Raw genomic sequence first — 26,980 nt, forward strand, 5'->3', positions numbered from 1 at the left:
GCCGGCGGCGGCAGGACCCCGGGCTCCGAGGCTCACAACGTCTGCCGCCTGCTCATGCGCAGGGCTCACGGCTTTTATACCAGAGATGCCGGTGCCGCCCACAGGAAGAAGCTGGGCCTCCTCAGGAAGATAATATGCCAGGTAACAGCGGCGTGTTCGGCGCTGGCCGAACCCTGCGGGTCCCCGGGCTGGCATCCGGGGCGGTCCCAGCGTCAGTCCTCCCCCCGGGTGCTTGAGAAGTCCCCGAGTCACACCGACTGACAAGTTTTAAGAGGAAAAAAGCTGAAATTCTGCTGAAGATTGTGCTGAAGAGAGTTAGAAATGGTTACATTTCTTTCATGAGGCTCAGACCTAGAAGTGTAGAGAGTACTACGCTGTGGAGAAGCAGCAGAAGCACTTGTAAATCTAATAATCATGCTGGAATTAGCCCTTTGTGAGATTTTATATCACTTATTTCTTCCCCTAAGATAGGTTGATATTTAATACCAATAGAAAATCATGGTGCTCTACGGAGCATCAATGTTAAATTTGAATTAAGTTCTCACAATAAGATAAGATAATCAGCAGACATCTTCAGGTAAACATGCCCCTAGTGTGTCAGTGAAGTTTATGTTACAGAAAAAAATAGGAATTAAACCAATTCCAGACTAAAGTGAACTTGTTTTATTTTTTTTTTAATCAAAATGATTACTGCTCCCATGCAGTAGTTGATAGCAATGCATTGAAAGTGAGTATGTGGAAGTTAATTGGCAATGCTGTCCATAAGAGCTAATAAAAAGATCTTTTAATTTTTTTAAAGACAAAATTTCCCTAAAAAAGGTCTTAATTTGGTTTAGAAATAAATAATATTTTTTTTATGTATTCAACAGCAAAGGTTCAATTAAAGTAAGCTTAATAAGCTGCAAGAACCAAATACTTTCCAAAAGCAATGTTTTTTACAAAAGCTGTCACTGTTACAACTTCTATCTGTTTCAGGAAGGTACTAAATTCAAGAACGTTTGGACAACTCATTCTGCATCTCCTATTGCATATGAAAGAGGAAGAATTTACTTAGACAATTACCAGTGTTGCATTAGCAGGTAATAAATTTACAGTTAAAAATTACCCTGGCTTACAGTTTTAACACAGATTCTGTTTTAGATGTGTCGCTAACTTTACTCATCTAAATAGCCCCTGTATATTGAGTGGAATTTTCTTATGAACAAAAAATAACCAGGTGCATAAATCTTTGTTAAAGTACACTCAGATGCCGTTCTGTCTTAATGGGACACCTGCTTTGGTGAAGAAAAGCCTGATCTTCCTGGTGTTGTATAACTTCAGCTTTCGGAGCACTTTAATAGGAAGATTACCAGCATTTTAAAATTTTGCACTAAAAAGCCAAATGAACTGTAGTTTTTTTGTGATCTGGTAACTAGCAGTGTGCTAAAAGAATATGTCACAAAATCAGCCTATGTAAGAAGCTTGATACTATTTCTATAAATTCTGCATTAAAGAAGTACATTATTGTTCATGTAAAAGCAGAGCGTGCTGAGTGCTTGCTGGTTTTTATTAATGTATTTTGCAGATCAGTTCTCTGATCTGATGTACTCTCCTGTTCCATCATCAGCTGCAGAGGCAGAGCTTAGGAGGCAGCACAGGGCAGGACAGAGGATGGGAAGTCCTGCGCACACCAGTCCTTGTCCTCGCCCGCCTCTCTTGTGAGGGAGGTAGCAGGGACTTGGAGAACTCCACTGCTGAGTAAGTTGTGGTCAGAACAGTTTTGAGACAGTGTCATATGATACATAAAATACAAACTACTCTGTCGGTGTAAACCACTGAGAGTTAATTAATCTATCACAGCAGAGATCTAGATCTGCTTAGCTGTGTTTTATTCCTGCATTGTCTGAATGCTTTCTAGTACTGGGGTAACCTGTCTAGCATCTTTCAGGTTTATCTTTGTCCCATCCTCTCCCTGAGGGGAAAACTCTGCGCACTGCGAAGTTTCCATTCTAGTATTTTTAAAAATATATCTGTATATGGTGCCACTCCTTTGCATTATGAAAGGCAACACTGGAAGAGCTTGAGGGGAAGGTTCCAGGATGATAATTAGTTTCTAGAATATGCTTTTTAATGTATATCACTAAAGCAAGAATGTTACTATTAAGTTTGTTATTTAAAAACAAAACAAAACAAAAACCCCCAGCACCAAACCACAAAATATAGAGAAGCTTAGCTTTTAAATATTACGTTATACTTACTGTTGTTTATTAGGCCTTATTTTGAGAGCAATTTCATGTTATATTTACAAAGTAAAAATAAGATGTTTAGATTTCTGACCTGCCTAAAGAGAAGGCAAGATTTATAAAACTGTATGAAATGACTTGTTGATAGAAAGTAGTTTATAAAGTAGACTAATGATTAGCAATCATTTTCCTCCAGCGTTGCCCAAGAGCCAAGAGTACTTTATCAAAAGCCAAAGTGTTCTAAGTCAGAAAAAATAGAAGATGCTTTATTATTGGAATGCCCACTGGTAAGATTACTTTTTAATAGAGCATTGTTGTACAAAAAAACCAAGTACCTTTCAGTGAAACATGTTTAGAATAGAGTGTTTGTTCCCTGTAAACTATTTTCTCAGTGTTTTTATGGAGTTAGGTCATTTAAGCTTTGCAACATGTCCATATTTATTTTGACCGAACGTTTAGAGGTATACTCTGAATTTCTCAATAGCGTATTCAAATGCTTTTTTGTGAGCTTTCATGGAAGATTTTAAAAACAGTGCCTTTATGCTTATGCAACAAATTCTAATTCCTTACAACATATATTGTTTCATTTTTTCCTTATTTTCTGATTAGCAAGGGCAGTAGGTGGGAGTTTTAGTTTTTACCAGTTCTATTGACATAAAAAAAAAAAAAGGCAGATAAACTGAAGACTCATTAAAGCAACTCTGCCCAAAAGCTGTTCTGCTGTTTCTAGCTAATAGATGATATAATCTCCGTCCTCCTTGAGGAGTTTTTCTCTAATCCGCTGTCCACAGAGTTTAGGAATATTAGCCCCATCCTTGAGGTGCCTAAAAATAAAGCAGTGTGAATACCATTCTTAGCAGTTACTGTTGAGTTACCACAGGATGCCTTATTCTGCAATACTTAAACAATTGTCTCTTCAAGACTGGTATCAGATTGATAAGCAGTTATACTTCATTTGTGCAAGGCAAAGAAGTTTTAAAAGGTGACTTTTCTAGAAAAGGTAACTGCCTTGCAAAACGTGTGATAACAGATTATTTATGTGATAGCTGACTATTCAGCACAGACATGAGTTTAGAGATCCTGGTGTGATTAGCAAGAAGCTTTCCACCTTTAGTTTTTGAGGAATGTATATTAACTTCTGTTTTCTTGTTACTGTGTCAAAATGTTATGTATCCTGGTACAAACTTTGTTTTCTGATAACCTTTTGTTATGTAGGGGGAAGTGCTACCAAGTGCATCAGACTATAAATCTTCCCTGATAGTCTTGACAGTGCAGAACTGGCTTCTACGTCTCTCTGCTGATAGTGGAGAAATACTGGAAAAAATATACCTTGCCGGTTCCTGTTGCAAATTCAGGTATTGAACATTGACTAGCCTTTTTATAATATAACAATCATTAGTACTATATTGGAGAAAGGGAATCATGTTTAGTTTAGTACTATCCTATGGCTGACTTCAGGTTTGTTAGGCTAGCATATTACCTGGAGTATTGTTCCTGCAGGCTGTTTTCTATAGAAGAATTTCAGCAGCTTAAGCATTATGGTCTCAAATTTGTTATCAAGTTCCACAAAAGACAGAAAAACTAGGTTACTCTTGGCTTTTCTCTGACAACTTTACTGCAAGAGCAACATACCAGGAGAGGACCTTTAAGAGCTGTAGAACAAGCCATTTTTAACTTGCAAGCATTCATCTCCATAGGATGGCCATTTTGCTCTTTAAAAGCAGAGCAGTTACTGCTTCTGGTAAACTGCATCTTTTTTTTTTGGTTCTCAGAATAAATTATTTCCTTTAGGCTGAAGGATAAGGAAGCAGTGATTCACAAAAGGAAGGAGAAAAAATTAAGATAGTGAGTGTTCATACTTTCAGAGTTTTTCTCACAATTCTGTATGGAATAGGCCATTCCTAGTTCCATGGGTTTTGCATTATTGCAAACAGTAAACATCTCAGGCATCTGCCCCAAATCAGATACTGAACAGTTTGCCTGGACACAGGGATCTGCCTAGTTATAGTAGGTTCTATTTTATTTCAAATAATGTGTTTATTATTAAATGGTTTTTAAATTATTAAGATAGGCCTTTCTTGTCACAAACAGATATCTGAGCTGGGATACTCCTCAAGAGGTACTGGTTGTAAAGTCAGCTCAAAACAAGCTCCCTGCAGCAGCACAACAGGTAAGTTTGTTGAAAAAATCTGTCATTCTTAAATTTTTGCAAAATCAATTTTTAAAAAATTACAAGGACAGCAATGGAGACATAATGCTTTGTTATTGTGGTAGAAGATGAAGATATCCTACTGTTAATAAATGCCTCAAGTATAATAACTATATTCAGTATTGTTATTCCTTCCCAGGCAGATATCCAACAGTCTGTATTGTTCTATCTTGCTGTATTCCAAGTTTTGCCTCTGTCATTCATCGGAATGCTAGAAATAAACAAAAAGGTAAGTTAATTCTTCTATTAATTGTGAGCTCTACTGTAGCTGTATGAGAGGCATGGTTTAGACAGTTGTCCCAGAATTTCAGAAGTCATACTTACAGCTTATAAAAGCGTAGTGCCCTGAAACATTAATTAGCAGTAGTATTGTTCTTGTTTCTGATAGGAATTGGGGGGAAGGTTCTTAATTTGAATGACCAGAAGAGAAAATACAAATGCATTCTGTTATTGTGTTACTCTTTGACATGTAGAAGGACTTTAGCCTTTATTTATAGTAATCATAAGAATTAGGGAATCCTAAACTGTTTGTAGACTTCATCCCTTTAAAGAAAGATGGATGTGCCTTTGACCCACTCCTAGTTATAGTCTATGATTTTTATATGCAGTTACAAATGTTTCAAACTTGTATTATCATTGATATTGAATGGCAAAATGTAAATATGTGTCTTGCTTTATCAATCAAGAGCAAACAACCTTTCTGAGGTCAGTTTGTGACCTCTAGGTAAGAGTGTATACCTCAAGCCAGATGGCAAGTTTTACTGTTCTGTTGAAAAAACATGTCTATTTTAAGTCAAGAGAGCTCTGGATACACCTTATAAATGGAGCAGTACAAACATGCAAATTCTGTCTTCAAAGCTGTATGAGCTACGGTCTCATTTGGAGTCCAGAGCTACTAGTGCATTTTAGCTGGTGCTGGGTTGGGTTGAGGTTGTAATTGAGATTGGGCTGGCAAGTGGAGGAGTGGGGTTAAGCCTTTTTCATTTGTGCCCATGAAAGTTTAGGGGCACTGTGTGTTGTTCCATTCAAAATTAGTACTTAGGCCTGGAAAAAACAGTTGTTACCAGTATCAAAGGTATTCTTAATCTGGTTAAGAATGGCATAGTAGGCAAAATGTCTAAAAGAATATTTCTTCAGTTGGGCCTGTACTGAGTACTCATCAGAGTAATTGTTACAGCTAGGAATAACGTCAGGGCAGAATTTGCAATCTGCTATCTCAGCAGAGGAAGCAACTAGTGAAGGCAATGCCAAACCTGATACAGATCTATGGAATGTAACTGTTAGATTAGAGTTAGGATTGAGGTTACTGCTCAAGACTGCTGAGTGCACCTAATGCATCGGCTTTACTGAGATGGGACACCACAATAAATTCTGAGTTCAGACTAGCTAAGGTCTCGAGGATAGAAAGGAGAGTTAAGGGTTGGAAGACTAATTATTAGAGTTTCTGTGTGGAAGACACTGCAAATGTATTGAGAAAGAGCCATAAGACTAAATAAAAGGCAAGGTCTCAGGAGTGAATATATCTTTTGGGACCAAACTGATCACAAGATCATTGATAGTGTTTAGATTTAGGAGTATTACAGCATTTGGGTTTCTTTTATTTTAATTGTTTTTAAGCCTGTTTTAACCCTTTTTAATTGCTTTTTCACATATGATTCAGATTGAATAAATGAAAACTACATTTCCAAGCATCTCTATTAAAAAAAAATTAAAACTTCACATGTTGTTATTCACTGAATACTAGGAAATTAGTCTGTTGGGTTTTTCTCAGTGGAGATGTGTTAAGTGGTGGCACAAATCAATGCTACATAATTGTTAAAACGGTAAGTCTGCTTCTCATGTATGTGCCTTAATTTGGATTCAGAGAGGATCCTGTATGCTGGGACAGCTGGATAATGTAGTCATAGTACAGCTGTGCACAATCATAGAGCCATGATTAGACTAGTATTTTAGCCTGGTGATGAAGAAAGAACAGAAGATCTGAAATCAGTACTTTTAGATTGAGTTGTTAGCTTTGCTAACATTCCTGTGGGATGCTGGGTAATGTAATCTATTAATGTATTATAATAACTATCTAACATGATATGAAGATATACTGAGAATTCATAGAGAATGAATCTGCTTGCATAATATGACTAATCTAACCTCAAGATTTTGCAGTGCAAAGTATTACAGAAACTCATGAGAAGAGATGAGTTACAGAAAACTTAATGAATCTAAAACACTGATCATAGGGTTTGGTCAGAATAAAAAATTAAAGCGCTTGCAAAATTAGGAACATAATATCAGTCTTGTGCATTGCCTCTCAATTATTTCTTCCCTAATAGAGTATTTTTCTTCTTTTTTTCCCCAGATATTTGGTAATAGTGTGACAGATGTTGCTGTTTCTAATGGAATCCTGATTGTAATGCATAGCATGGGTCTGGTCAGGCTCTATAACTTCCAGGCCATTTCTGAACAGGTAATGAAACACTAAATTTTTCATACAGTCCATGCTATTTTGGGGCAGCAAATCATAAATATTCATGTAATGCCACATAGGTACATGGGGCTTGTGTCAAAGGATAGAGTTCTTGCCTAAATCTGTTTACAGTCAGAAGATGCAAATGGGTACACTATCAGAAAATTCTACCCACACCAGTTAGAGGTGGCAAAACATAAGAGATAGAGGGGCAGACAGGAACTTCAGTGCATATAGAAAGGAGCTATGTAAATGCTAGACCAGAATGTGCTCTTCTTTACACACCTAGTCAGTAGTTACAGATGAGTGTTAAGGCTAGAACCTGCTGGGCATGGAAGACTGATCCGAAACAGAACTGCAGTGAGACTCTTGAGTTTATATTCTTCCAGTCAAAAATCAAACATTAATTAAAAAATAAGACTTATAGCGGTATCTAACAAGATAAAGAATCCACTAGTAACAGAGCAGTAAAACTAAACAGCAAGTAAATATGCATCAGTAAAGCTAAATTGTTCTGTGTTATTTTAGTTCATGGAACAACCATTTGATTTGGGACATGAATTCAACTGGAATGGTCAAGTGGGAGTTGTAGGAAAGTATCCATTTGGTCTTCCATGTAACATTAAAATAACAGGTATTTATTATCTTTTTATTATCTTGGCTGGTGGCTTTTATGGATTTCACACCAAGAAAAAACATTAAAATTACTGTGCTCATATTGCGCTGTAGCTATATTTCTGGATTTACGTTATAGTAAAAATGTGCTTTGCTTTACTTCTAATTACAATAATTAATTACACAGGGCTTATCTAGAAAACTAGTACAGCAACTAAGCTATTTGGAAAACTTCATAAGCAACACATGAAGTGGAAACCCCTGCCTTATTTCTGAGATACAACTGCTCTTGGGAAAGAGGACAGCTGTTAGTAACCCCCAGAAACAGTATACGGTATGCAAGCAAAAGATGTGAGAACGTTTAATCTAACTTGCAGAGAAAATTCAAGGAGACCAAATGCAATTTGTCTGAATTGCATTTTGATAATTCTTAGTTGTCAGAAATGTGCCAGTTTATAAAAAAATAATTCCTGAAGAGAGAACAAATTATCTATTAAAAAGAATTCTTATGCCTCAAATCATTCACTTACAAATGTTCTGCTTTATGTAATGGCTTTCATTTCTCTGAAGCCAAACAATCATTTCTGTTCGTGCATTTGAGATTAGAATTTGGTGCTAAGAATCACAGAGTGTTAGAGATTGGAAGGGACCTCGAAAGATCATCTAGTCCAATCCCCCTGCCGGAGCAGGAACACCTAGATCAGATCACACAGGAACGCATCCAGGCGGGTTTTGAATGTCTCCAGAGAAGGAGACTCCACAACCTCTCTGGGCAGCCTGTTCCAGTGCTCTGTCACCCTCACTGTAAAGAAGTTTTTTCTCATATTCAGGTGGAACCTTCTATGTTCCATCTTGAACCCATTGCCCCTTGTCCTATCACTGGATGTCACAGAGAAGAGCCTGGCTCCATCCTCCTGACACTTACCCTTTACATATTTATAAACATTGATTAGGTCACCCCTCAGTCTCCTCTTTTCCAGGCTAAAGAGACCCAGCTCCCTCAGCCTTTCCTCGTAAGGGAGATGCTCCATTCCCTTCATCATCTTTGTGGCTCTGCGCTGGACTCTCTCCAGCAGTTCCCTGTCCCTCTTGAACTGAGGGGCCCAGAACTTATTGAATTAACGAAGCCTGAGGCTCTCTTTGAAACTTTTTTTTACTTTAAAAATACATTCTCACAAGCTCACACTTGAGGCACTTAAGAAAAAATAGTAGGTTTCACCATCAAATAACGCCTTTATTTCTTTAATTTTGAATGTTACATTATTAAATGGTTTTTACAGGTGACCATCCACACTAAAAATACTTTTGATCTTTACGTTCACAATGTCAGATAACAACAGGCAAACCAAAGCAGATTTACATAAACCTGAGGAAATACCCAAAGATATAGAGTTACATAGTGAAGGCTTTCAGTTATAATGCAATGTTTTATCAAAACAAAGGAATAGGCTGCTATAATTGATGTCTCAGGTTCTGCAAAGGGAAATTTCTCTTAATTTTCCTCTCTGAGTCTGCAAAACGACAATTTAATGTTAGGGGCCCTGAGGTAAACATGCTGTGGGAGCTTTAATAGGAAGCCTGTACCAGTTTGTTCTCATGTCTTGTAGTTTTTAGTTTTGAGATTTAAAACCAATGTACTGGAGAAAACATTTTTGTTCTTCAATCGTATTCAAGAATTTGTGGTTAAGAAGTTTTGAACTCATGACAGACATTTGCCATGGCTGTTCTTTGCAGATAGTTGCATTCCTGTGGTGTTTGAGCTGTTTTCTTTTAAGGATGAGATAGCCACTGACTGTTCAATGTCATGTAATGTTTCAGTGAGCGAGATTTTAACAGTTTCAGAGTTTAAGCTTGTATTTACTATAATTCAACTATGTGTCATTTTCCTGCTTATTTAGGCCTAGCCTCCCTACAGAAATTGACTGAAGGGATGTCAGTTCTTACAGTGCTGTTTTTGTGGTGTGTTAGATACCCGAGAGGAAGTGATCAAAACTTACAAGCTATCTTGTACCTACCATGTCATTTACAGCTATTGACTGGTAAGGAATCAGATTTTGGTCACAGTGGAAGGAATGGAAAGGTACCTATAAATCTTCACAATGGCACTTTCTCAGAGGTCCAGAACTTAAAACTGTAATTTGATTTCTTAATAGAAGATACAGTAATTTCATTTAAAAAAACAGAGAGGAAGATACTTTGCTGAGATTTTTTTTTTAACATTTAGAACAAATACTTGTTGGTCCTGCCAGGAACAACTTTATGGCTTCATGTTTAGATGAGGCTGGAGAGTTTTAAAGAAGTGAACAAGGAAGCTCAACTGGAGACAGAAAACTGGCAGTGCTAGGGAAAGGACTTACAAACAATGAGGATAGGAAGTGTTGAGCAACAAGAGCAAGTCACACATAGCAGGAAAAGAGGGAGTTAAGGCAGCTGAGTCACGCTATCACAGTGGTTTGGGTGGCAAATCTTTGCCAAAGGAACATAAAAAGAAAGGCATATTTTATCAGCAGCCTGTACTGCTTAGGATTGATATCTTATTGAAACACATTTAAATCTGTCATTTAATCCATCTACCAGAATTTTTGAGGAGGCTTGCTATGTATGCTTTATTTAAAAAGAAAAAGTTGATAGGGTAAAATGGTAACAAATTTTCTTGACTCGTTTTTAATTTTCTGACATATTTTAATATCTGCAGGTTCTCTGCTTATGCCTCCATCTTCATCATTTTCTGTGTTTTCAGCAGATGCCTCGGTTTCTATAACCTGTACTTTGTTATATCTTGCACAGAGTGTCCCATTTCCTATGTGGTTAGTACAAAAGACAACTAGAAGACAGACACTTTCCAGCTTAGGAAAGACTTCATTTCCATGGGCAGTGAACTAATTCCTTTCAATCTAAATGGCTAAGTTTTTGGAAATATGAATGAAGGAAAAAGAGAGAAGCACTATGTAAACATAACTTCTGATGTCATGTGACATCTTAGCACCATTGGCTAGGATCTGGATAACTATCTAGACTATGCAGGACAAGAACAAGTCAAAGTTTGGATGAGACCTTTGGGACACAGAAGTCCAGATAAGAACCTTGTTCTCCGCACAGTGATTCGGCTTGGGTTTTTATATTCTGCCTGTTTAAATGCCCCTTGCAATAGCGGATTTTCTCCACATTTTGTCATTTTTTTTCCAGCACTTCTCTGTACTGTTAGATAGAGCTGATCTTCAGCTAAAATTGGTTCAGTTATAGCAGTTGTAGAAATTACTTTTATTTAGCTAGTTGGCAGATGTTTTAAAGCTCCATGCAGTCCATTTTGTTCAAAGGTGCTGCTCTCATTTAGTACACAGAAGACTTGCAAGAATGGCATATTACAGCTGTATAATTTATCCCAACTGAACTGAAGATTAGATACCTTCTGCTATTAATTACAAAAATTCCTAGATTTTTATTGATTTTTATGAACTCAGCTAGAGATTGTGTTCTTTGTGGTCCACATTATTTTGTTGTATTATGCAAAACGAGAAGGAATATTCAGATTCAGGTATCTTTCTGCATTTAATTCTGTTATTTGACATTGCTGCTGTTAGTCTGTTTCCAACTATTTATCACTATTTTTCACAAGAGAATACTGACCCTTTTGATATGTTCTTTGGTCTGTTCATATGTATTCCTCTCTCATTCTCATGAGCTGGATTAATTTTAATTGCTTGCTGTGTCTTTGCTTATCCAGCTCATTTGTAGTGAAGTAAGTCAAAGGTATCAGAAGAGCAGTTCAGCATGAAGATCTGACAAGGCAGTAACCTTCCACAGGGAAATACAGATGTGTGCCTGGATGCTAGGTGAGGTAGCATAGCTGGTGCTAGAAAAAAGATCACAGCCAATGTATTTCCACCAGTTTTCAAAAGATCTGAAGAATTAATAGCTTTATTGGAATTTAGAATTGTAAGGATCAAGGGAATCATGATTGTTCTGCTACTAATGGTATTAACATTACTGAATATTTGCAGATACCCCACCTTTGCTATTTGAAGCATCTTCTCTGGAGAATGCATTTCAAATTGGAGGTTACCCTTGGCATTATATCATCACACCTAACAAGAAAAAACACAGAGGAGTCTTCCATATTTGTTCTCTAAAAGACAATGCTTTGGTAATATATTTAGCTAGCAGCCTCTCTGAAATGAATGTATATCACTTTTGTCTTCATCTCTTCTTCTGAGTAATGCTCGAGGTAACAATACCCTTTTTTTCCAGTGCAGTGTTCTTACAGGGATCACCCCACAGTGTAACATGTGCTATCCATGGAGTCATGTAAAATGTTATCTTGTGAATTAGTACTGCTTCGATACTTGCTTCATTCCAATATATTCGTACTACTGTCAGTGCTACAGAGCACTGTATTCTCGGCTTAAAAGTTAAGAAATCTCATTACTTGATTCCTTGCATGGTAACATCTTAATGCTCTTCTGACTAGTCAACCTACCAAATGACATGACTAAAGAAACATTTTAAGTTTTAAGAAATTGCAGAATAAATTTCCTTAATATTTGTAGTTTATCCCTGATTTGTACCTTCTCTCTCTCTCTCCCTAGAAAGATTTTATTACTCAGTTTAATCCAGCATTCCTAATTATTTTTGTTTATGTACTATTAATCGTATATTCTTTTGCATGATCTTTCCATCTCAGCTTTTATTTTGGATTTGGATTTGACCAGAAGATACCTCTGTAATACAAGCAGCTTCTAGGCCTGTTAGTTCAGGGTTCTTCACTAAAAAACTTCTCACTGGTAAATGTCCTCATCTCTTTTAGTATCCTGATCAAATCAATTATCCCCCTCCTCTCCATTATTTTCAAAACAGATCTTTCATAACCATAGCTGAAGATCAATTTTTATTCAAAGGGACTTGTACAATCCTTTCTCACATAGTTTCTTCTGTGTGGGTTCATACATTTGAAATTTTGAATTATCAGGGTCAGCTAAATTTAACAACAAAAAGCCACTGCCAAAATCTCGAGATTTTGGCCAGCTTGCAGATGAAGTCACAAGCTATCCCAGGCTTACGCGCTCCACAAATATTTGCATGAAAGAGACTGAACCTGAGGTCTGAAGCTCAAGTCAAAGTTGTCCTAATGCTTTTCTCATGTGTTGACACATCTCATGTCTTTGACACTCAAATTGCTGGAATTGTTGAAGTGTTTGCAGAGTGTAGGCTAGATCTTCATTTTGTTTCGATTCAGGAGAGGTAGGACCGTATATAGCTGTGGTACAAGGTCATTGCTTATTGCATAATAAAAAAGTTAAAACTGTTTCATGGAATATCTTGAGAATTGGAACGGAGTCTGTTGTTGTTGTTCTTGTTCCACTGCTGTCCTCTCTGATCATGATTAGGAGGAACACTTAAAAACCTTCAGAGGTATGTGGAGAAGAGCTCGGTATTTCCTCTTTAATTAGGTCTGTGAGACTTTCAAAATACTAATATTCTAAGCTTTCCCTTCCTTCTTCAGGCAAAAAATGGCATACAGGATATGAAATGCTGTTCACTAGAGCCTGATTGGATATATTTCCATCCAGATATGTCAGGTAGAATAATCCACGTGGGACCAGACTTGGTGAAGTATGAGCCTTTTTTTCTCAAATCTTGTTTTCATTAGAGGAAAAGTTGCATAACTGCATAAATTCAGTAGTTTGACAATTTGCAGGCCAAAACACTCATCAAGCCCTAGAAACTGTGAAATTTATTAATTTGTCAGAATCAGAAGTTCTGGTAGAAACATCTGCAGTTTTCTACATGTTTAATATGGGCACTGGCAGGCAACGCTAGATTTTGATATGAAAAATCTTCAAGGACCACTGTGTTAACATTTCACTGATTAACATAAATTACAAAAATAATTTGTTTCTATTCCAGTTATTCCTGATGTTTTAATATACCTGATTTTTTAAAATTATAAATACAGAAGTGTTGTACAGTACGTGGATTAGAATACATTACTTGTTTTGTAATTTCTGTTTCTTTTGTAGAGTCTTGAAGCTTAAGGAAGTTAAAAATAATACAGATCAGATGGAGATAGCAGAAGATTTTACAATTGTGGCCAACAGAGAAAACTCTGTGAGTTTAGTATCCAAGATCACAATGTATGATTTTGATCCAGTACACAGGCATTTTGTGTGTATGAATAATCACTGTGTTTTATGGGCTTAATTCAGGGTTTATTGAAAGACATTCCATGTCTTCATTGGACTTTAAGCTGTATGAAAAAAAATTTGAAAACAATAGCACTTTCAGGAACTTTCTGAAACCTCCAGTCTTTTCTTTAGTTTTCAGCATTCTTTATGGTCTGCAGTATGACAATGTATCACTGATATCAAACATACTTAAAAGATGGTGACAGATTTCCTTCAAAAGAATGTGCCATCAAGTGATAATTGTGTGCATCTCTAGTGCTGAGGTAAGCTGACCATACAAATGCTAGAAATGAAAAGTCTCTTCTAACTTAGGGATAAGTCTTCATAAGACAACAAAGACAATACATTGCTTCCAAAAGTCTGTTTCTTTTCCTGGCCATGCACATCAGTCACTCCCTTGTGACAGGTTTGGCGTTCATCTAAGCCTTGGTGAGCCAAATCAGTGCACTAAAATAATAGAATCATAACCCAGCAGAAAAGGTGAGTTCTCTTCTGCTTGCTTGGTGAGCTGAACTGGAACAGAAGAGAGCTGAATCATCAGTTGGTCAGAAGAGTGCAGAAAGGTAGAACCAAGTGGCAAGAGGATGATCTGAACCTCCTGGTAGAATTGAGCAGTTAAATCACCATGGTTGTTTCATGAAGTCTTCTGTGACAGAAAATCATAAGGACAATCTAAATGTCAGAAAGATTAAGGAGCACACTCATGAACAAAATTTTTTGGCAGTGCCTGGAACTGTCATTTTGCTTCAGCATAAAAAGTTATGTCTTACATAAAAGCAAGTTTTTATAGTTTCAGTACTGTAAAGTCCCTGGAAATCAGTGATATTAATTTTGAAGCTTCTGCAGAAGAAAAGTGTGTGTATTAAAAATCTACACTAACTCAGGAATAATATTTCCTTTGAATTCAGGAAGGAATCTTTGTCATCTAATGACTTGCCATAAATTTTTTTTAGGGTTTTTTTAGATAACTTCTGTTGCAAAAAGAGCAAAGAAGTATGACTTCTAATCCTGTCTGTGCTGTCCCTTCTCCTTTTGACTTCCATTAAGACACTGATACCCCAGTTTTGAATGTGGTGTTAGTGAAGCCCAGTGGAAGCAACTGTGGTGGTTTGAGATGCCACTTTCCCCGTCTTCTGGAAGTAAGAGTTTAAAAAACAAATTGGTTGTTACTTAGTTGTCTTAATTCTCATTCCAGCATCTTGGCTTCAGTCACTTCTGTTCTAAATATTATGGTAGCTGAGAACCTTTGCCACCTCTACAGGACTGAGAACCTCTGAATATGAGTAAACATCAGTAATATCTCCACTAAAGCCACCAAATTCATGAGCCCTCATAAAGAAGAGATAGCAGCACTAAGGCTATGCATAGCTAATGAGTAAAACAAGATCTAAGAGATTAGAACAAGGTCAGAAAGCAAGAGACATGAAATAGATACACTGTCAAATAGATAGGAAGAAACTAAAATGCTATGAAGTCTAAAGGCACTCTTTTCTTTTTCTCCGAAGGTAAACAATGCTGTTACTGTAACAGCTTCTGGTCGAGTGGTGAAAAAGCGTTTTAACTTGCTGGATGATGACCCAGAACAAGAGGTAACTGATGTAGTGAGTAAGAGCAGTTCGTGGATTATTTAAGATGTTTAGCTAGCCAGAAGTCATTCTTGTTTCAGGTGCAGTGGCTGTAACCATTAGCTGTGTTAATTTTTTTGATTTCTTTATTCCTCTTCTGTGGCTGTCTTTGTTTTCTCAACTTACAATTACTTAATTTCCCCTTTCTGTCTGTCGTCTTTTCTCCATGGTTGACATTTGTGCTTTGGATAGTCTCTTTCTTTTAAGAAAGACCTTATGCCCCATGATACCATTATAACCGTATGTGACTTCAGTGGCACAGAAATAAGATGTTAATGTGACGAACTGTTACTCTCGTCTCCATTCAAACATCTCCTTTAAACATTTCTTATAAAGCATTTCATGAAATGAAAGAAACATAATTTTTTTTCTCTGCTTTAGGTTCCTGTAGTCTTTGATATAGTATCTTTAAATCATATTTTTTTTCTCCCAATTTCTTTGATTAGATTGCAGGATAAGGTATTTAACACTTTTCCTTTAAGTAACTGCTTCTTGAGAGTGAAAACACTACATGCCTTGGTGTTGAGTCTTCAAGACAGTATGAAGAATAATTTTTAGCTCTCTATCTAGAGCTGGAGCTGTAATTTACATAAGTACAACAGTTAAAATTCATCAGTTTCTGGCAGTCATTTCTATTCTTTTTTATGAGGAAATAGATTTTTACTATGGTAAAAATACAGGACAGTCTAATATAACCCTTAAGGTCTGCAGTTCGTTTCTATCCACTTTTTTTTTTTCCTAATCATAATAAAAATTAAATTCTGCACACTATTTTTTTTTTCCTGCTCTTACACTTTATTTCTGATTCCAGTAGATATTTTTCCATTATGGAAGAAAAAGACTGGCTTGAATTTAAAGGGTATGTTACCACCTTCATGACAGTGAGATAGAGGCAATTAAGGCAGTTCACAATCTTCACCTTTGGTCTCAGTTCATCGCTGTCACATATTCTGTGGAGCGAGAGAGAGCTCTGAACAGAACATACAGGTGTTCATGTGAATGGAATTACCCAGCATACCTATCCCCTCAAAACCAGTAATAGTTTTAAGCTATACTGTCTCTAACATGTCTGCTTTAAGAGAGTGCATGGAGTCTAAATATGTTTCTTCTGCCACTTTCATAGTACTTTTTTCTTTTTCCTGTGTGACATATATAAAAATACATCTACTTGCACATTGTTCATAACATCACTTTCTTCTCTCCTGTCTTAACAAATTTTGATGAAATACATTGGACAACTTGTGTTGGGAAAGATGCCTGTTGGGTATCAGGCTGGAAAGTTTTCTTTATCAGACCAGAAGACTTAAGAACTATAATTTTTCCACTTCTGCTTTCACCTGAAAGAAAAAGAGCTACGCAATTTAGGTAGGGGCGAGTGTGAATTTATGTTTGGTTTGTAAACTTGAGGTTTTGTTTTTCCTAAGACATTCAAAATTGTGGACTATGAAGATGAACTGGATTTGTTATCCACTGTGGCAGTTACTCAAATAGGAGCTGATGGAAGAGCTCACCTTGACTTTCACTGTAATGAACATGGGATTCTACTTAAGAGTATTCCATTATTGGAGTCCTGGGATGTGGTGAGTGGAATTCCTGTCTTTTGTTTACCCTAACACTTCCCTATACCCATTTACCATTGTTCAGATTTGAAGCAGATACATAAATAGTGTTGCCAAGTGCTATGGATGAGATTTGTACAAAATAATAATTGTAACTCAAAAATTTTAAGTATTACATCAGACAGTTCATTCATCTGAAAATCTCCGTGATTTGAAATTAAGATTTTTGTTGTTGTTGTTGGTTGATTCATTTGGGGTTTTTTGGCTGGGGGAGGGGTTGTCCTTGGGTATTTTTGATGTGTTTCTCAACCTGAATACTTGCTCTCTGGATAGTTACATCAGCTTAACTTTACAACTTGTAAATAGTCTCACTAGCTTAACTTGAACATGGCTAGAATGAAGCATGGACCTCACTGTGTGTATATTTGGAGAGATGGAATGGGCTGTTCATACAGTCCAAGTTTAGGTGGACATCCAACTTAGATGATCTGAAATATTCAGCACTTTTGGCACCTCTTTTATCATTGACTGTGTAGGCAATTTAGTATTTTAAATCAGATGCTCTGAATTGCACTTAGATTCCTAAAATAGGCATGTGGGAAACCTCTCAAAATTTTTAAATTCTGTCCTTTATCTGGAAGAGCAGTCTGCGTGTATCCACACAAAATCCCTGTCTGATCATGGAGATCACCAATGTTAAATATATTTTGTTCTCCAAGGAAAATGGTGTGAGTATTGCCAAGTCATGGAAATGGAGACTGCAATCAGAATTTTTTTTTTTCTTATTTCAGACTTACAGTCATGAAGTTTACTTTGACAAAGACCTTGTATTACATATAGAACAGAAGCCTAACAGGAGGTTCAGTTGTTACGTTTACCAAATGGTTTGTGATACTGCAAAAGATGACGAATGTTCAAGCCATGAAAAACCAGAAAGAATGTTTTGTAAAAAAGGAGGGAGAATTTTTGAATTTATTTGAGACATAAACAACAACTACAGAGACTTAAATTTGGATGTTATTCAAGGACTTCATACATATGACCTAGTCAACTACTGTTTTTTTTGGGCAGGATTTAATGTTAAAATTTTGTACTACTACATGAGATTTTATTTCTTTTTTCTCTGTAATATTGTACACTTGTCTGTAGCCCATAATGGCTTTTCATGTATTCACCAGTTCATCATTAATGGTAGATGCAGCATTTATTGCTCCTCTTCACCAATTGGATTGAAGTACTGGACATCAAGTAGAAAGAAGTGGACTTACTGATTATCTACCATCTGCTGCCATCTGTCTTATGTAGTTCTACCTATGCAACCTTAATACAGACTGTTAATAAAACAAACTGTATAGGGTAAATTTTGTATGTAGTATGAAAATGGCAGAGTTGCCATTAAACCACTTAAACAAAACCAACAGAAGGATTTTGTCTGAGAAATAAAATCACTCAGATTTGTGGTTGTGTTTGTTTTGGTTTAAAGAGAAGTATGAATAAATTATGTATTTTTACTGCCTCTGTTATGTATCTTTATTTATTTATTGTTTATATATGCACATATATTTAAAAGAACAAGCAATTCTCTGGTTCTCCCTGTGTCAAGGGTAAGGAGTTGTTCAGTCTGAGACAAAGTTTCCAGATGCTTAGCTGGATCACTGTGTGTAGCCCGTCTGATGCATGGAAGTTCCATGTGGTATATTCAGATTCAGCAAAATGCAAACTTTCATTTTAAATTAAAAAGAATCCACAACAACAAAACACAGGCTGTAGGCTTCATGGTGATAAAGAGTGTTTCCAATGCAAGACAAAGATGGAGGGATCACCAACATCTTTCTCACTACCACCACCATTATCATGAGTATGGTAATTCTAAACCCAAATATTTCTTCAGCAGTGAAATGCTCTAGAAGAATTATAAAAACTACCTATTGTGAGTTTTTGTAAAAAGTGTAATGCAAAAGAAAAAGTGAAATACAATTGGGGAAAGAAAAAACAACACAAAAAGGAGATCTGTTGTAATAAAACAACAGTAGAAATAACGAGTAGCAGCAACACCCTACCTCCACCCTAGCTTCAAGCTTCACTTAGTATCCAGCAAAGAGCACCTGACCATTGTCTGCTATTATATAAGTAACTATATAAGTAAGATATGAGGGTAAAAACTAATATGAATCTGTACTCAGGCAGAAGATCCAACTCTTAAGCAGATATTGATATTTTATGTCCATTTCTGTTTGAATCATTAAAGCAGTTCCTTCTGGAGCAAGACATTTAAACAACACTGTATGTTACATAGTGCAAGTACTGCTCTTCAAGAGTTTGCTATACTTTCCAGTGACTGTTACTTTTAAGTTATTGTAGACTTTTGCAGTGATATTCTGTTAAATCAACAATTGTACACCAGTATACATCTTTTGAAAAATGCACCAATTTGTAATCACCAGAAGGCAGCCCAGACTTGGATGAAGAAGATCACAGCCTTCATGTGAGAAATTCTGTCACTCTAAATGCACAATATGTTGCTGCACTACAGATAATGGCAGATGTTCTGTCCTGGAAGGTCACACATAGACATTTTTATTCAGAAACAGAAGAGACGTTTCTGTTTAATTTAAAACACCGTGAAAGCTATTTAAGAACAGAGAATCCAGAATGGCTGGCCCTGAATGCTTCTAACGAGTGTATTCACAACCCTGCTTGTGAAGGGGCTGGGACACACCAGAGAAGCAGAATCACTAAATGCTTATGGGTTGTGCTTTTCAAGCTGTGAACAGCAGTGTTCCCTTCTGTGCCTATGCAGAGCCCCAGAAAATTCTAAAAATAAACTATTCGAACAGGAGGAAAATCCTGACCACAAACCAGTAGTTTTTAACATCATTGTTAAAAATAACCCTGTATCTGAACCAGACACAAATACCCACATGCTTGGTGGCAACCCACCTGAATCAACAGCTTTAATTTACAGTTAAATTTTGAAACAAATCCCATCCAGAAAAAGGTATTAGTTCACTTTGCCAGGAGATTTTATATGTAAGCATTTTTTGGTAACTGTTGCTGGCAGAGCTGTACTATTATGCAGCATCAAATTGATACAAAATTTGAATAAATGTCTTAGATCTGACCTGTAGACCTACAGTTTGATGTCCATTTGTGATGATTCTAGAGCACTTATCTTTCTCTTTCTCATAATGTGAATTAGGTACTTGGAAATCTCTTACATAATATGAATAATTCAGTATACTAAAGAATAACAGTATTCGCAAAGTGGAGAAATTTGAGGATACTCATGTGGTTTCCATTACAGAGGGAAAAAATATTCTTGTACACATGCCCAGCATAATTAGCTCTGCAAGCACTGAAGTGTGACATTAGTACAACAAAAGAGAAACAAAATTGCTTTGAAAAAACAGAAGTAACTTCTTCAAAGGTAGTTTATTTCCCATTTATAAATTCAGAAATTAAGATGAATAAAATACAGAAGACAAAAATATTCTTCACTTTTCATAGGCAGTAGCTAACTTCTTTATGATCAGGAAACCCATTTACTGATAGCTTTCTGTTTTACAAAAGTCAGACTAAGGAAGTACTAGTGTGAAATTCCAAGTTCCCTCACTTCCTGTGTATTTCAGGGCATGCATACCACTCACACCATGGCTTCCAGAGTCTGCAGATAAAGCCTCAAGTAATTAGATCAAATGACGTCTCAAGTAACTGGACCGAGTGCATACTTTAAAAGATTGAAGCTTGAAAAGCTCATGCTTCCATTATTTTCACTAGCACTAGATGCCTATGGGAAAAAATAATATATGTATATATGTATATATATAAATGTAAAAATATATATGAACTGTTAACATGAGTAAAGATTCTAAAGTATTTTTTTCAAACATAGAATTGAAGGGATCTTAACCACTTTTGCCAATGTTCCCGATTAGGTAACTTCACCCAAACCTTCTTCATTTTCAGTGCAGAGAAATATTTCTTTATTCTTTTTTCTGGATATGTCCCATTATTTTAACAGCACTGTTTCTTGCTCATTTTAGTCTCATATTTTCTTTTATTTTCCTCTTGTTATTGAGAAAAATAGCATTTATATTACTTAACAGTAACTGAAGACTGCCAAAAACTCACCAGCAAGAAACTTTTTTTCCTTATGGAACAGGGACAACTATCCCACATGATGGAACAGCTAATGAAAAAATGAATTTGCTTCCCAGTTACGATAAAGATTGCTATTAGGAATACTTGCTAGAAAGGACACCCACATAGGGTGGCATGTAGACTGGATGTTTTCTTAAAGAACAGTTGTGAGGAACTGCTGTTAGCTGCTTAAAGCAAAGTCTCTGGGCGCTCTGCCTGCAAAAGGGAAAATGTTGGTTTGGTAAGTAAAAAGGTCATGGACTAGTGAATTTATATTGGGTTTCACCTAAGGTTGCTTGACACAAGCTTTCTGCTGTTGCCAGAATATACAAAACCTAAACAACATTAGTGAGAAAGGGGAAGAAGTAGTCAAAGTGTGGTTTTCTAAGGCTGAACCACAAAAGAATTTCTAGAACAGTGACTGCGTTCTTTCATAATTGCCAAGTATTGCCACAGTCACCAGTACAAAACCTTTAAAGAGCTTTTTTCTGGAAGATGTGTGAATTGATCTGATGTGTATGTAGCAATGCCTCACTAATAATAGCTGCATAGCATATCTGAACCTTTCATTTATCTCCATGAACTGGAGAAATGTAATTAGTCCCTGATAAAACAGAGAATTCAGGCACTTCCTGCAAAAATGTTACTTTTGAAGAATCCATGAGTAGTACAGGAATTGTCAACTAGCCCTATTCATACTTGACAAAAGTTTCTGATACACAGACTGAATAGGTTATGAGTACTAAAACAAGGAAACAAGTATTCCAGTATTTAAAATCCATGTTAGAGATATTTAAGGGAACATCTTTGTTTTGCAGCTATTTCACAATCTTAGATTTTCAGAGAGGACCACTTGAAGCTTTCTGATTGCTAGACTTGGCAGTTACACAACCATAACTTTAGTATTTATTTCTGCTTTACTGAAGTTACAGAATGATGACCAAAATAACCTTCAGGAGCTCCAAAAGAATCTTCTGTCAACACATTCTAATGTTTATAGATTAAATAAATTTAAAGTAGTCAAACTGCTTGCTTTGGAAAATAAGAGATTAAAATGAACTGCAAAAATAAGCTGGGGTTTTTTATTTTTTTAAAAAAAAAAAAGGAGCTAGATATCCTAGCAGAGTGAAGAGTTACAATGGTACAATTGTTAAGAACTGGTTGGTACAGCTTAAAAACTTGTCTAGTAAACTGGGAGTACAAATGCCTTATTCCTGCTTGAGTGCGGAAAGAATATTGTGTTCTTAGGAATATTACATTTTTAGAGAAGAGGAAGTGCACATTCTTCTCAGGAAGAGATAAAGGAAGCATGGAGGGGAAGCTAAAATTCACTGGAATTACTCTGCAGAGTGGCTCAAGAGCTCTGTCTTACCTGAGATGCTGCAGGAGAAGCAATGGACTCCACGCGATCCCTAGGATTGCAGGCTCACAGCCAGTCCTCAGTAACAGCTGCTTGCCAGAAGCCAGATGGGAAAACTATTCTGCTAACATATTTCCTTGGGTGCTCCATATTCAGACTCATACACTGGCAGTTTTCCTGATGATCTTCTGGATCTGCAGCTAGCCTCAACTTTGGGTATGTACGTGTGTTGCCTGCCTCTAACATGGAACTTGCAGCACAGCTGTGGCACGTTGCCATGCTCTGGGGCAGAGACCTGGGAAACTCCTGATGGTTGACACCACGCTCTTAAAAAAAAAGCCCTTTGGAATGCCGCTGTCCCTTCTTCCTACTGCCTGGAAGCTGGCTTCATTTTATAACTGTCTTGTAAACATTTGTTTTGCAGACTGAAGCAGCATACTTCCAGCATTTCTACTTCAACAAAATCACTCTTTCTTTTTTCTGCTTCATCATGACATCTCAGTCATCAGCTACCTGGACAGAGAGGCAAAAATGGGGTCCCAGAAGTGCTATCCCTTATCTTTATATTTCATAAATGTAGGAGGAATTTCCCAGTCAGTGCCTAGGGACTGAAAAGATAGGAAGGACTGGCTTCTCTCTATAAGATTTGCTTTGAGCATAAAAAGAGCACCCATCCTGTCTTCCTCTTGTCATTGATTACATATTCACCGACAAGGCTGCTGAGCAACGGGAAAGAAAATGAGAAAGCGCAAGCCAAATAAAAAGTGCAAGCAGTAAAATTTTATAATTTTCCTTTGGCAGTTCCAACTACTGCCCCACAGTTCCACAATTTTCAAAAAATGTTACAAAATACTTTAAAATATTAGAAAAATATTCTACAACTCAGAAGCAAAATGCCTATGGACTGAAGCACAATAAAGAGTTTCATTGCACAGGTAATAATGACTGGCCTATAACCAGTACAGAATTTTGGGCAAAAGCTGCACTATCTACCTTATTCTATCTCAGTGAAAGCTCTCTCCAGCGTGGAGAGTAAGGATTATTTCTACAATGGGTCCCATTCAACAGTCACAATTTTTGCAAAGATAAATTAGTGATGCCCTCAATAGCAAAGGTCAAGTGGTTCTGCCTCTTAGACATGGAACTCGGTGCCAAAAAGAGTAAAAGGATCATTCTGGTTTGTTAGTGGCACTCAAACACTAATTAATTAAACTCATTTGTCAGTATTACTGCTGGTAAGATAACTTCTGAGGGGATATTTCCAAAGCTTCCACAAGTCAGTTAAATTAGCTGCCAGTACAAACCTGGCTAGACTATCTCAGCAGTTTTGTTTGTTTACAAGATGAACAGCCATCAGGCCTCTGAAAAACTCATCCAAATGCTTTGAGGGACACTGTAACTCGTCTGGAATGTCCTGTTCTGAGGCTTGGATCTTCAATGACTTGTCCAGCATGGAAAAACCGAGATAAAGTTGTAGGCTATAAAAGAGACTCTAACCTCATTCTAACTACAGCTCTGACAACTCGGTTACTGGTCCCTGGAAATTAGAAACACTTCCTATATTTAAGAAGTTACATCAAAAACATAAAATAATGATCTATGGTGACATGGTGTGTTGCTTAGACAAATATTAATGTACATTTATGTCTAGGCAGCTGCCCTCAAAATGTATGAATGGTATAGCAACAATGACAGAAGTTGCCAAGTAGCCATGTACCACAGGCACAATACAGGTAGGAGTCCATTGCTGCCTCTTCAAAACAATCTGTGAATCTTTGTCTGGTTTGTAGGTCTTTTTTGGTTTGTCTCCTTTGTAGGTTCTTCCAGCTCTGAAGTCACAGTCGTCCTACTCCTACATCTGACAACGCAGCAACCCACAGAAAGAAGCACGTACTAGGTGATGTCCCAACAGAAGCACTAAGCGGAAGCACCACACGGACAGAGTTGGTGTTGTACTGGAAAAGCACCAACGTGCTCTAGGAGACAGAGGCTCTGGGAAATGTAGAGATTCCAAACTGCTGTGGCACCTATCTACAGTAAAGGTTAACACAGCAGGTGTTCAATGATCCAAGAGACCTGAAATCCCCATACAGGCTACTTTCATTTTTATGCCAGTGGGGGTTTATGCTCCAAACAGATTATCAAATATGTAACTCAGCCCTCATCAGTCAGCTGTATGATGCCAAGTTCCCACCCCCGTGTAAACATGCAATCCCCTTGGACATTGTAGCTGTGCTAAAGATTGCTTCTGATTCTATACCAACCTGACATTTGCATCAAGTGAGCAAGAAGACGTGGAAGAACAGGAAACAAGGAGAGACGCAGGCAGCAGTTACTAACTGTGCTCTCTGAAATCTTTTCTGCATTACAGATTTTTCACAAAGTGCATTTCACTTTGTCTAACAATTTATTTTGCACTTTGTTCAGGTTTGGTTTATTTAACACTCTATAAGCTTTCACATTTCTTCAGTTCTATTTAAAAAAAAATTGTTCACAGTTAGCTGGCAAAACTGGGCTTCATTTTTCAGTTCAATAAAATTCTGTGTTTGCTCTTGTTATGGGCTGCTTTAATATGGTACACCGGTTTGAGCTATAGGAATTCATGAAGGTCCCCTGAGAAATGTAGTTTTAGATATAACTAAAATTCACGTGGGCAGAAGATTCCTATATGAGACTGTCGGGGTGACTGGATGTAATCAAAGTTTGTTGAAATCAGTAGGAACTGGAAGCATTTCACAATTTGGAGATTTAGGTTCATAGAAGTTAGATAAAAATAAATATTTCTTTTATGTTAGCATGTAGGCTTTACAGAGACAAAAGATATTTTTTTGCACCAGCTCTGTAAAGAATGGACACATTTCAGGGCCTATGAATCCTTTTTTTGGAATTACATGTAATGATTTTGTGATTCCCCCATACGGAACTGACAAGCACTATGAAACTGCTGCTTTGTGATCTGTAACATTTCAGCATAAATCTGAAGGATTTATGATACTCTTTAACTACAGACTTTTAAAAAATATAACAGATTAATTGATTGTTTAAAAGACAATGAGCAAAGGATTCCAGAGAAGTACCGAAAAGTATATTTTTAACAGGTAAAAATACCCCAAAATTGGTCATGTATAAACTATCCTGTTTAAGCTACGTGACATTTTTTTTGTGCATAAGGAGGCAGATTTATGGTTTTATTATATGCTGGTTTGCACATAAAGAATAGAAAGATCCACTTCATTTAAGCAATCCACAGAAAATTTACTAAAATTTTTATGAACTTAATAGTGAGATGACCTGCTTGCCTCATGAGCTAATGACAATCTGGCATCCTTGGAAGTTCATGCGTGAGTGCATTCATCAGAAGAATCAGGGCTCAGATCTTCACTTCTCTTAGACACTGTGACTTGTGAAACTTAATATCAATTACGATTGTTACTACAATGAGCAACCACTTAAATCCTGAGAGCAGGTCACACCAAATCCATACAAACTAAAGCTAAGGCTTACTATACAAGTGACGCTCAAGTTTTTCTTTAAAAAGCCAGAGCCCAACTTCTATTTTTAGATTAGAGAGAAGAAATAATGAAGAAATATATCTGCATCCCATTCCAATCTGGCTTGGTCTTCATGTCTCTATGTGGATGTTTCCAACACTTCAGTAAGTACTGGGTTTGAATTGGGAGATACTCTACTGAAGTTCCATAAAACTGTTTCCTTTATTTTTTAAGCCTCAATTTGAGCATGAGATGTAAGACAGCTCAAAGACTAGTCAGAGTGAGTAGTATTTTTTTCTCTCAATCAGTTAGTTAATTTCTAATTCATATGTATTTTGACACTATGTATATTTCAAAAGTAAGCTAATCAAATATCAGAAAAGTAGCATTGAATATATGTTTGGGCATATCCTCCTACTACATCTGACAGGCTTCAGAGCCAGATGAACATTCTATAGCAAAGGAAAAAGTGACTGAATGCACGATTTGACTAAACTGGTCTAATCTATCAAATTATATTTTTTGCTAACACTGCCTGCTGTGTCTTTTGCAATTCTGTTTTCTTCTGTTTTTCTCTCTAACTTCCCTGCAATGGGCCTTTCTTAATGTTTGTGCGCTTCCTTTCATTTTATATATTTGATGCTATTCAATAGAAGAATGCCCAAATACTCCTTCATACCTAGGCCCCAGTCCATACATGAAACTGCTTAGTATCTGGTTTATATTTACAGCGCTCTGTGAATCCAGTGGTAAAGGGGATGACGATAACAGAAAGTGTGCTCCGAGTACAGTCCATCCGTGTCTTTTAAGCGTGCTCCTACTCTGCATGTTCTGCACGTCCTGCCTGCCTCTCCAGCGTTCCTGCTTTATCTGCTGGTGCTTATGGCTGTGTTGGCTTATCTTTATGTCAGGTCTGTAAATTCCTGTCGCTCATCGGTGCCCTCAGCCACCACGCCCACCAGCCTCCACTACAACCATGTGCACAAGCCCTACAAACACCAACTCTCTCCGTCCGGTGCCGGGGGCAGCGGGGAGAGCTGCGGGGCCGGCGCCCTGGCAGGGGACAGAGCGGACAGGCTGACACAGAAACGTCTTGTCTGAGGCGGAGTTCTGACT

The 26,980-nt window shown here is 37.0% G+C and overlaps 1 protein-coding gene across 1 annotated transcript; it reads left to right on the forward strand.

Moving 5' to 3' along the window:
* Window positions 1–3: 3 nt before the first annotated feature.
* DCAF17 (DDB1 and CUL4 associated factor 17) lies at window positions 4–18,018 on the forward strand (the record flags this gene model as incomplete). The annotated part of the gene is made up of 14 exons (XM_010073034.1): window positions 4–141; window positions 976–1,079; window positions 2,419–2,509; window positions 3,438–3,577; window positions 4,314–4,392; window positions 4,571–4,660; window positions 6,785–6,892; window positions 7,421–7,526; window positions 11,509–11,651; window positions 13,008–13,117; window positions 13,525–13,612; window positions 15,195–15,278; window positions 16,739–16,894; window positions 17,665–18,018. Coding segments are annotated over 14 exons (1,626 nt in total), but the record flags the coding sequence as incomplete, so codon positions are not given.
* Between the last annotated feature and the right edge of the window lie 8,962 nt (window positions 18,019–26,980).

The sequence above is a fragment of the Pterocles gutturalis genome, unplaced genomic scaffold (assembly GCF_000699245.1).
Source record: "Pterocles gutturalis isolate BGI_N339 unplaced genomic scaffold, ASM69924v1 scaffold51717, whole genome shotgun sequence".
NCBI lineage: Eukaryota > Metazoa > Chordata > Aves > Pterocliformes > Pteroclidae > Pterocles > Pterocles gutturalis.